The sequence below is a fragment of the Lichenostomus cassidix genome, chromosome 2 (assembly GCF_008360975.1).
Source record: "Lichenostomus cassidix isolate B80296 chromosome 2, HeHo_3.0, whole genome shotgun sequence".
NCBI lineage: Eukaryota > Metazoa > Chordata > Aves > Passeriformes > Meliphagidae > Lichenostomus > Lichenostomus cassidix.
Window position 1 is genome coordinate 143094619 of NC_139482.1, and position 12480 is coordinate 143107098.

The 12480-nt window shown below is 37.7% G+C and overlaps 1 protein-coding gene across 2 annotated transcripts in view; it reads right to left on the bottom strand.

Annotated features, from left to right (window-relative positions):
- Positions 1-12480, bottom strand: part of ADCY8 (adenylate cyclase 8) — a 116411-nt gene that overhangs the window by 11060 nt on the left and 92871 nt on the right. For both annotated transcript variants that reach the window (XM_085053582.1, XM_085053581.1), the window contains 4 exons: positions 10512-10601; positions 8952-9124; positions 6055-6136; positions 2891-3049 (listed from right to left, as the gene is read on the bottom strand). In XM_085053582.1, coding sequence (XP_084909708.1) covers positions 2891-3049; positions 6055-6136; positions 8952-9124; positions 10512-10601 — 504 coding nt within the window. The remainder of the gene's footprint in view (positions 1-2890; positions 3050-6054; positions 6137-8951; positions 9125-10511; positions 10602-12480) is intronic.

The window sequence follows — 12480 nt, forward strand, 5'->3', positions numbered from 1 at the left end:
AAGGAGAGAGCACTACCACAACTCCTGGTATGCTTTTCTTTTGGCTAATATCCCACCATCACATGCATTCTCCTCTGACTTTTTTTTCTTAGCTTCAACTTCTGTAGTTTTGCCCAATGGTGGACATTTCCATTTCAGTTTATGAACCTTTCTTATGTCATTATGAGCTGAAGTACTTTTTTCTCAATGGTCTTTTTAATGGCTTTAAAAATTTTAATGCTTTGGGTTCACGATTAAAAGATTTACTGTTGGTTGCCATACATGACATGAACAATTCAGGCTCTTCTTCTTTCTTCATCCTGCTTCTCCCTAGAAAAGCATCCTGAACTTTTGCTCTGCTCTTTGTTATGCTGCTAATGCTGCTACTTATCCAGGCTCTTTAACAATGTGTCCTACAGTAAAAGTGGGGAAATTCTTCTAGTTTACAGTCACTGCAAATCTTTGAGAAAACACGATTGATTCCCTTCCTCCCTTACCCTTATTTTCGCTGAAGAACATCTCCAGGGTCATGGAAGCCATACTGTAAGGGCACTCTTATTCCCTTTAGTGGGTATAGTAAAAGGTAATACACACAGTTCGTGGATGCCTATGAAAGATTTGACAGTGTGTGCTAGGAGAAGCACGACCACACTCAGCCATTCTCTTTCCTTGGATCATGAAGATCAAGAACAACCGAATGAGTCTTCAGTTGCTCCATTTTTCTATTTTTGGTAAAAGCATCAAGACAGAAATAATACATCCATGAGAAAAGGCTACAGTAGATATTTGGGAATTCATTTTTTTCAGAGCAGAGAAATTAACTTAATGGGCAGACATGAACTGCAGGATTGATTGCACTGAAATCTGGTAGATCTTACTGTCTGCCAGCTCATGCATAAATCATCCCCAAGTATAGTTACTCTGGAAATTGCCTTACAAAAAGCAGGGCTGGTGGAATTTAATTCAGTGGCAAATTATTGAAGCATCAGCAGTGATCCATGGGGCATCTGCTTGCTTCTGAATATTATTATGCATGTGACTTTACGTGAATGAAAGTGTAAGATGGGAAACTTATTCCCTGAAAATTCATAATGCAGATATGCCAGAACACACACTTGGCTTGTATTGAGGTCTGCTCCATTTGCAATGAAACATTTTAACCTGGTTGCTTTCACACTCACATTTTCTCATGTGCATAGCAGGGTTTCCATGGCACTTTCATGCCCGCAGAGTGTAAAATTTCTCAAGAGTGATTTCTAAAGTGCCTTTTCTTGTAGCTTCTCACTGTGTCATCTTTCCCTAGGTGATACTTGAAATCAGAACACAATGATTCCTCATTGTGCAGTCTAATTCATCTGGCTACATCTATTTCCAAAATATACAACAGAAAATTGTAGCCTTAATTCCTTTTTGCTATACAATGAATAGATATGTCAGCACTGGCAATGTGAATCTTGCCACATTCCTTCCCATTACAAAAGGTAATTCCAACATTACATGAGAAAATTTCAATTTCATCATATATTATCCTTATATACATAAAATATTTTAATATGCACTTACTTTGTTTCCAATAAGGAAAAAGTGACTTGCTGCTGTTTCCAGAAACAAATTCTGGACTTTCCTTTATCCATTTTCAAACTTCATTTTAGGAATATTCAGAGACTCCATTATCACGCTTTTCTTTGTGTATTGCAAATACTTTTTAGGAACATAGCCATAAACTATGTTTCTGAAATGGGTGTTTTGTTATCTGCCATAAACAGACAATTCAGGAGCAATATGAAATGGCAAAAATGTTCTCTTGTGTGTGAAGATATGAGAGCCTCAGGTCTGTTGCAGACTGTTCCTCCTACAGGGACTGTCAGGGCTCTAATAATACTTCTGCAACACTGGCCTATCTTGCACAGACATTCTGTTAAATTCACTTTTTTTATGCATACTAGATTGTCACAGACTCAGAGGTTGGACCAGACCTCTGAATGTAATTAAATACTGTTTGCTTTCAAAGCAGGACCAATTAGATCAAGTCTTTCAGAGCCTTTTTCAGTTGAGGGTTGAGCCCTGCTCTGCCATCACAGAGTCACAGAACCATGGAATCACAGAATTGCTGGGGTTGGAAGGGACCTCCTGAAGTCATCCAAGCCAATCCCCTGCCAAGGCAGGGTCACCTAGAATAGGTTACACAGGAATGCATCCAGGTGGGTTTGGAATGTCTCCAGATGGGGAGACTCCATGACCTCCCTGGGCAGCCTCTTCTAGGGCTCTGCCACCCTCAATGTAAAGAAGTTCTTCCTCATGTTGAGGTGGAACTTCTTGTGTTTTAATTTACGGTCATTATCCCTAGTTCTGCCCCTGGGCATCACTGAAAAGAGCCTAGCACCACCCTCTTGGCACCTGCCTCAGAGATATTTATATGCATTAACAAAATCCCTTCTCAGTCTTCTCTTCCCAAGAATAAACAGGTCCCATCCTTGCAGTCTCTCCTTGTAAAAGAGATGCTCCAGGCCCCTAATAATGTCTTTTTTATAAACACTCAGGTAGTTGAAGACAACAATGAGATCTTCTTTCACCCTGTTCCTCGTAAAGTTGTATGATTCCAGGTCTCTCAGCTTCTTGTCACACATTTTGTACCCCAATCCCTCAATCATCTTGGTAACTTTTTCCTAGACCTGCTCTGTGTGTGGACCTTGTGTCTCCTACTGGTGAGTCTGAGCATGGAAACATCACTCCAGATGTGGTCCTAGAACCTTTACTTTAAAACCTGACTTTTTGTCAGTGTTGATCAGATACTGAATATTCACAATATTTGTTCAATGAATCTTACTGAGAACTAAGTTTCAACAATTTCCTAACAGATCTAATTTTTCTTTTACTAATTAGACAAAAATATCAAAAACCTGACACCTACTTCATTATCCCGATCCTTCTCCAGGAAGTGACGGGCAACATGACTGGGTAAAATATTGCGTAGCATGTTTTCATTGTGCTCCCTTAGCTCCTTCATTTCATTGATTTCTTCTTTTGCTTGAACACGCCACAGAAAATCCAGCCTTGCTGTGTATTCAAGCTGTAGTTTCAGAAAGAAAAAAGAGGCAAAAATAAAATCTGATAAAAGATTATATTGCCATCCTGGCAGGCTGCTCCTGCCATGTAACCACCTTCAGTGCTGCTGAAGATATCTGAAACAATTTGATTCTCTTGCCAGTAAAAAAGATTATTTCTTTGCCTTCTGTATAGTGGGACTCAGAGTAATCTTGGGCAAAATAATATTTGTTGTATTACTGTTATGGTCAGTGGATATAAACTGTCACCAAATTATTTTCCCTTTGAATACCTCTTTATTAGTTGGGTAATGGAGTCAGACAGGAATGAATGTATTGGCAGGTATTGATGTGAAATAAATAAATTTTCCTAAGTGTTTTCAAATTAAATGAGAAAATAGCACAAGGGTAACTCTAAACTCTTGGCAAGGACATCCTTCTCAATATGAGCATCTTTCAGCAACTCTCTGTGTAAGAGCTCAACATACTCCCAAAGAGGATTTCCAAATCTGTGGCACCAAAATAATATAGTTATACTGTTGGTACAGGCAGTTATTTGCAACTTTAGTCTTCTTAAAAATAGTGCAAAACATGCTATTTGTCATCCCCTCAAATACTCTGTCCCTGTATTTTGGGATCAGAGTCTACAATTGCAGTTTAGTATATGCAAAATCTCAGCACCCTCAGCTAAAGACTGAAGTTAAATGATTTTCAGTGCAGTGTGTGTGCAGAACAAAAGCTGTGCACAGCAGAGCTTCTACATGCGTACATATACATGCATTGTTTATATATGTAAATGCATATTTATTTAAATAGGAATGACAACTGTCTGCTAGCTGCAGCAGGGAACCTGTTGAAGCATTTCCCTGAGAGGCACATGTGTGTTTGCACATGGGAAAGCCCAACACTGCCAGAGATTTTGTGTGCGTTATACTGAAGTAGAGTTTTAAGCAGACTTTAAGGCAGCTGATACTGTAGTTTACTGTGATTTATTAAGCTACAGAATTATTGAAAATTATGTAAATATATATATGGTCAGTAAACTGAAAGAGAAAATATATTTGTGAGGTTTGAGATACTCCAACCAGAGGTAATAACATCCGGCAGAGAAATGTATTATACCAGCAAATGGATGAATTTTACAGTTTTGAGACACATCAAATGGTTTACCAAAAGGTGGTAGGATTAAGGAATTTTTTGAAATATAATTCATATACCAAACTGAAATAAAGGAGCAGCCTGCAGTGGGTGGGAATGACTAAGAGGGGTTTCAGGCATTGTTCAATGACTCATCTTGGTCACAGTTTTAGTCAGCAGCAATCATGAATGGCAAACCCTTCAGGAGAAAAAAAGCAAAGCACCTTGCAAGGGACCTTATAGACCCCTGTACTCTAGGGAGCTTTCCTTCCTGAAAGCTAAGAGTGATTGTGGCTTGATATAAACTTCCAGAGCTTGTATGCAACTCAGCAGTGATTTACTTGCCCTCTGGGTGTTGTTGCCATCTTTATAAACAATATCTTTTCAGCTAATATGTTGATCTTCTATCTTGTGACCATTAATTCCCTGAATCAATGGCACCAAATAAAAATGTCAGGAAAAAGTATTTTAAAAAAATTTTTAAAACATTTTTCAGTTTTCTTTGCCCTTCCTTTTGTGCTAGAAGACAGAGCCCATACCAGATAACTGACTTTTATCTCTACCGAGTAACTGAGAAGAAATCATTAACTACAAATTTGCAAGGAGTTCTAAAGATATTTTACAGATTCACTTGAAACAGGAGCTGCTTCCACATTTTGAGTTCTTTGATGCTTCAAGAAATTTAATGCTACTACAAAAAAAACTTTGCAAAAAACTATGGTACAGTTTTTCACAGCTGATTTTTTGTGCTGCTCTACAGGGAAATGTCACATCTCTAAGCCAAGCTCAGAATAACAGCAGCTAATCTTTACATTTTAGATAACATCATTCTTGTTATTTATGATCACATTTTAACGTTAGATACTTTTATTTCATCATCAGCAGACTACTGAGATGACACTGTCAGCTCAGAAATAAAGGAGTGCTTTATATGAGGTTTGAAAATATAAAATATTATGAATATGTTTTGTTAATTTCTTATATTTGCTAAAACTAGCAAAATTGCAGGGTTGAGTTTTGTTTGATTCTCTAGAGAAACATTTATGGGCAAAATGGTGTCAACCAAAATTACAGCAACAAAACTTTTGAAATGTCTGTGTTTTGCTGTCATGATATGTAGCTTTAGGAAACACCTCTAATTCCAACAGTCAGTGAAGAAAAGAGAGATGTGTTACACAGAAAACCTAGCACTATGTCCTCAACATGGTGCACAGCCCAACAACTCTGCAGATAATTGCCACACATAATTAAATTGAACCTAATAAGATGGTATCACACAGCTTTTTCTCAAATTTAATTTTAAATTTTGGGTGCAAAATTTGGGATTAATTTTAAATCACAATGGATGAAGAACAATAGTTATTCAGAAATTGAAGGCCCATAAGTTTAATCTTACAAAAATAATGTTTTTCAGTAAATCCACCTAGAATGAGGCAAGTTGTAAGCTGTTCTACTTTTTCTGCTTGTGAGATAAAAAGATGTGCTGGAGGACAGCTTTACTTGGACTTCATTTCACCATAGTTTCATTAGTTATCAGTTTTTATTCCTTTTCTGTATTTTGGTTTTATGCTTCCTCAAGTGCACTGAAGCTGTCAGGTGCCTCCAGAATTGCACGTGTGTTTAAAATAATGACATCTTTTTTGTTCCTTCAATTTCTATTTGAAAATGCAATGTAATTTGTGTATTGCTGTATAGAATGTTTCACATTTTTAAGAATGCTATGCAGCGTCAGATGTGGGTTTTCTTTAATCAGATTCTGCATATGGTTTATTGAATTGCAAAAGGTCATATGCTCAAGAGGGTAAAAAGGCAGTTGCTATTTTAAAAGTAATTGTTGTCACATCTTGTAATTGGAAGGGACAAAGAGAAAGGTTGAAGAAAATATTTGCATTACCTGTTGACCATGATAAAATACAGCTAAAAGGAACATTGCCATCAGTAGTAAAGATGCCTCCTTTGTACCCAGGAAGTCTGTGCTGGAAAAAACCAAAAAACAACAAAGTAACATACATTTATTGATTTGTCAATGTTGCAATTGTTTAGAAGTTTCATTTCATAAGGGGTAATTTTTGCTGTTCTTAAAAAAATTCCCCTGTGTTTGAAAATTTAATTCAGCAGTAATTAGGTCAAGAGAATAGGAGTGTAATTGGAGTGCTCCCTGTTTGGAGACACATCTTAAGGAACTCAGTTGTAGCCTACAGGAGGCACACAGGAGGTGATGAGCTTTCACTTTCAGATGTGATACTCAAGCTGTGTGTCTGTCAGTCTCCTCCTGGGAGCTTGGTAAACAGCCCTGTGGAGAGCAGGATGTGGCATCTTGTAGGGGAAAGGTTGAGGTGGAGCTGCCAAAGGGAAACTTCCAAGTTGTGAAAGTAAAAGCCCAGTGAATGAGGCTAGAGATGAAAGATGAACTCCCATCCAATCACAAGGCAGGAGTGAAATTAAACATCCCTGTATTGTGAGAAGGGCTTGGAGATGACAGAAAGGAAGTGTGGATTAAAAGAGGATCAAAAAAATGGCAAGCAGCAGCTAGGACTGGTTTTATTGAGCTACAAATAGGAGACCAGAGAAGCCTGTGGCAAGGGAGGTAAAGGAAACTCTTGCAGGCCATAGGGAAGCAAAGAAGATGAGCCAAACAGGTACTAGCTGTATGAAATCGCAGAGGTCATGTGTACAGAGCACAAAGAAAGCGTAAAATAAGGTGAAAGGGGTAAAAAGCAGTAACAGGGGATTTAAAATATGAAGAGAAATTACAGTTATGTGGAAAGATGAATAAAAACTGATGAAAGTATCTCTCTATGCCAGGGTTTTTTTAAAAAGCGTGTTTCTCAGGGAACACACAAAAGAGATTGGGGAACTAGGTAGACCTAAACTTATAGTAAAACAAAAGAGAGAAAAAATTAAATTTGGAGGTGAAATTACCAGGGATACTTAGCAATTATTTTGTTGAAGAGAGATGGGAAAAGGAAGTTGTTAAGTGGTGTTAAAACCTTGACATTTTGAAAAAAATTAATAAATGAGTAAATGAGGATGGGAAGTTGGAAGAGACTTTGGGACAACCTTTAGTCTACCTTGAGATTTAAGAAAAAAGCAAAGTCCAGACACAGGATCTGTTTTCCATAATAATTTCAAAAAAACTATAGTCCAGAGAAGGACTCCTATGAGAGAGAAATTAGAGAGAGAAAGAGCAGAACTTGATGGAGAATAAATCAAAATGAAACTTTCTTGTGAGAGAGATAAGTGAACTGACTTTGTGGTCCAAACGAATTTACTGTGCTGGGAATGTGCTGCTATGGGATGAGTCATCAATATAGAGCAAAAGCAAGTAGGAAGCATCCTTGTCATCTGCAAATACGCTGGAATTCAAATGTTTCCTATTTTGAAGTTGCCTGAAATACAAACTCCAAAATAATATATCCCATAAAGAATGCCTTGTACACTGGCTGAAGCCAAGAGCCCTAAAGGTCTAGGAACTCATCTCTTACTGTGTTGTTGTAGCTATAGCCACAATAGCTGGATGAGTTTTGTAGGGAGTTGCAAACCCTTGTATTCAACTGGTTTATATGGTTAAAAAACAAGCAAACAAAACCCCTCAGGGCACAGACTTGACCCTCATTTTCCCTAATATCAGAGCTTAAGTTTATATCCTGGTTGTGAGAGTAGAGCATTTCAGCTGATTTGCCTTTGTCCTGGGCTATTGGCTATTCCAGAGAATATTCCTCTCTCTTTCTCACTCTTCTGTGATAACAGTCACTAGAGAGTTTCATTGACACAGCAAATAGAGGCTACTCTGAATTCTTCAAGATTTTCACACAGAAGAGAAATTGTCCTTGCCATGCCTGATTAGTGACAGTTGTCATGATTTCTACTTCTAGTTACTTAGCCAAAGCATTGCTTACATTTGTCAGATTTGCTGGGCTCTGCTCTGGATATAAGATATGTCTGTAGGATGATAACTAGCATCAAAAAGAGGAATTGCAACCCAAATCTCTGGTACCTTGCTACTGTAGGAAGCAAGAAGGGAAGAATATGCAGAGCCTCGCTATGTGTAAGGATGTGGCTGTTGTGAGAATTGATTGGACAGCAAATCCATGGTTTTCTCACTCTGAGCATTTGCATCTGCCATGCACCTACAAGCACAAGCAACTGCAATACCATATTGGTCAAGTATCAAAGACTAAAGAAGTGTTTTCCTGAATGACCTAAATTGCTGCTGCTCTAGATTCAGTTATTTCAGCATTAATGGCATCTCTGACTCTGAAAATTATTGTGGTTCTTCTGTCCTTCTCTTCAGTTCCTCTTGCTGGGAAAAAAGCCTGGGAGGAGGAGGAGGAGGAGCATGTCCTTCAAACGCTCTCCTATAAAACAGGATTATCCCTGTCTTCCTTATATATTTCATAATTGCACATTATTTGTTTGGATTTTACTCTAAAAAATTAATTGTTCATGCCTGTTTTCTTAAATTGGGGTGAGATTTTCCCTCAGTATCTCTGGAGCTTTCAAGAATAGAAACAACCAAGGTATGTGAATAGCAATGCATATTTTTAGTCAACATTGATACACCATAGGGGACATGAAAGACAAACCCTCCTCAATATTTAAATATCCTCATGAAATTAACACTTCAATAAAACTACTCGAGAAAGAAACACATTATAAATCACTTTGAATTAGCATTGCCTGTTGCAACCATCACTCCATATTTAACTATGGTGATATTCCATACACTGGCAAGGCTTAAACCATCACCTTACGAAAAAGCAATTCCTAAAGGAGGCTGTGAACACTTACTCTCCATTGTGGTTCAAGTTGTCATATTGCAAAAAAAGGGAAGCATAAATTGTTTCAGTCAGCAGAGAGTAGATCGCAATCATGATGAGAAGGACTGCCAGCTTCAGGACAGAGTTGAGACGAAGAAAGACTGCACAAGTCACCATTGCCAGCACGCCAGTGAAGACAAAATACTGAACAGAAAACAGCACTGGTTACTTTTGGTGATCAGAGATAAGCATCTACATATATAATCAAGTGACCAGAAATATAGAAAGATTGTTTTGGATTTCAGTGCTTAGCTAAGTCCTCTTAAGGGGACTTTGAAAATAAGGGTTTTTCTAAAATAGAATGTGAAATTACAAATTCTCTATTTTTCATGGCAGCTTCGTGTCAGCAGAGATCCTGCTCTGTGCCTTCATAGCATTTTCATTGGTTTATAAGGGAAATGACATCCTCTATAATTAAAAGAGGAAAGTGACAGATGCTACATGCAGTAGTTTGCTAATGAAAAATCAGCTGGGAGAAAATAATTTATATTCCTTTGGATTCAGAATTTCCACAAGACCCACAATAATCAGGATGGGAGAATCATATTTCTGCTTTAATCCTTCCCATGTTATCAGAGAGGGGACAAAGCCACAGGTTTGGGGTTTGTGTTTGTTGTTGTTGGGGTTTTTTTGGTTGTTTTGGTTTTGGTTTTGTCTTTTTTTTTTTTTTGGTTTGGCTTGGTTTGGGGTTTTTTTTGTTAGTTTTTTTAAAATATTGCAGGTCTTTCTTGGTTATATTACTCTCTCAAATTGTGATGACTGGAGGTTTTATTCATATCTCATTTTCTAATCTCTTCATTGTCTCATTTTTCTCAATGATAAGTCATCTGCCAAATGCAATCCATGCAGCTGATACTGGATAGAGAGAGACAATCACAGGCATGAGCTGTTCAGATTTAAAATAGCAACATCAACACCCACAGTCCAAATGTAGTTTAAATTAACTCCAATCACACAGCTTTAGGAGGGATCGTATTCATTTTTCTGAGTACAGTTTTTCTTCAGTACAGTTGCTCTGTAGGAAAGTCTGTATCCCTGCTGTTAAGAGCATACTGCTGGCACTATCATGACACTGCCATATGACTTTCTAAGCAACATACTTCTCTTATCTACACATGACCAACACATTGATTTTGTTGCCTGCTTGATTTCTTTTTTTTTTTTCCCAAAAGCAAACTTAAAGTAACATCAGTCTGAGTGCTGGTTTTACCATGTAAGAAGTCTTGCTCTCCATTAGAGTCATACAAATTAGGTTATTCATTTTATTGCACTAGGTTCATTGAATCCTTGCTGGATGTATTTCCAGCATAAAGGTTCTGCATGATGTTCAAAGGTTGAATCTTGGTTGTTATGCCTCATTAGATCATAAGGTTAATTCTTTCTGTAACCAGCCTCTGCTTTTTCTATCAACCTATGGTTTGATGGAAATGCTTCCTTCTCCTCAGTGTTGAGGCTCCTGATTCCACCACCAGGTAGTGGTTGCCATATAACATTTGTGGATCCACAGATTCAAAAGTACCCCCAGAAATACCTCAGGACAGGAACAGATGTCTGTAAAAGAAGCAGAGGAATTGAACGTCTGGTTCTTCAGGGCTATTGGTTTGTCAAAATCACACCATAGCTGTGAAGAAATAAAACAAAATCAGGCTATGTTGTGCACTGGTGACTAATATCTTGTCTGGCTGGCTGGGTTCAGGGGTGGCACTGGCTGACCTGCTGCTCTCCATGCCAGCTCCCCAGCTGGCACCAAGGACTGAATAAATGGACAGTAAGAACACATACTGTGGAGATGAAATGGAAAAGGGGAGTTATTTGTGCTGCAGATATTCAGCATCTGAAAAGCATCCCTATGCTCTCTTGTCAGAGGAGAAATATGAGTTCCTCTGGGATTTACAGAGGACTGGTGTTGGACTCTAAAGAATTACCTCTCAAAATGCTTAGATTTTGCAACAAAATGTAGAGAAAATTATTAACTTGGGACCATAAAATCAGATTGAATTCGTGCCCTTTCTGCAGGCAGTTTTCATCTGCTATGGATAGTGTCACCCTTCTGGATGTGTGAAATCCATCCTTTATTTCCATGGCATGATGCAAAATGGGTTGTACAAAACATAAGATGGTCCCAGAACAGCAACTGTGATGCTTGGAATTGAAGGGAATGAAAATTCATTCATGAAGCAATGGTTCTGATCATGTAATATTGCCTTTTGTTGTTATGACATCATTCATTTTAATGGTATTTCCAACCAAGTGTATTAGATATAAAGAAAACAGCAGTAATGAGTTGCAATACATTATGGTCTTAGAATGCAGGAAAAAATCATTAATTGTTTCATGTTTTGACACTTAAAGCAGATGGAGTCTCCTGTTACATACAAGCTAGTTACAGGTCCTTTTTTCCAACAGTTAGAGAATTCATTTAATGAGGCCAAATTTCTTATAATTAAATTCTAATTAATTTTGAACTAGTGACTCTTTTGTTTGTTCTTTCAGCAATTCAGCCATCTCTGCAGTGCAGTAGTATTACTTGTCTGGCTGTGCAATGTTCTGTGACACCAGACTATTAATGGTACCTTCTGAAAGTTTATGAGGTGTACAACACCTCTCTGCAGGACAGAAAGCCACAAGAACAAGCACAGATGTTTTTAAAAAAGACTTTCAAGATTAAAAAAAATTATAACAATAAGAATGTACTTAAGACTCATAAAACTCATTTGCCCCCTGGTGAAACCAAAGATTTATGGCTCTTCTTAGAAAGCATCTTAGACCCTTCCAACTGGCTGCATTTGAACTCAGTGGACACATAAAGCTGCAAGGCTGAGATGCATTACCTGTTCTTAAATGCATGCAGGTGCCTTTGTGCCATTATGGAAGAAATTTAACATATAAAATAATGAGATTATATGAATGCTGTGATTTCCTGTAGAAGTCAGGGCTCAGTGACTCAAGTCACCTAAATATATGACAATACAGAAAACTGTTTATTGCTTCATAGAAACTCACCAGTGTGACTGTAAAAAGTAATAATTTTCTTTTGATGGTTTTTGGATTAGCCAACCTAGATTGCAGAGGACACAATCTTAAAAATAATGCCCAAGAAATCAGGGAAAAGAACAACTCAGGCAAGGATATTGTGTTAGAGAGCTCCTTTTTTCAAGATCAAGACTAGTTCTCCCAAAATCTTTCCTGAAAGGTATTTGTTAGACATGATTTAAAACCCACTATCTATCTATATGATAATGCATCACTGTCCTTGTCTTCAGGAAGTTTTCAGCCCAATTGAACTTCCTGACATTTACTGTATTTATATTTTTTCTGTAATGGTAGAAATAAGTGGCTGCATTTTTCTTTCTCTGACTTACTCTTCTATCAATCATACTTTTAATATATCACTGAGACATTTACCACTTTCTCAGCTCAGACTTCAGCATCAGGTTGTCTGACACTATAATCTGCCCAATTTATGCAACGCTCTCTCATGTTGCTGAATACATGAAGAT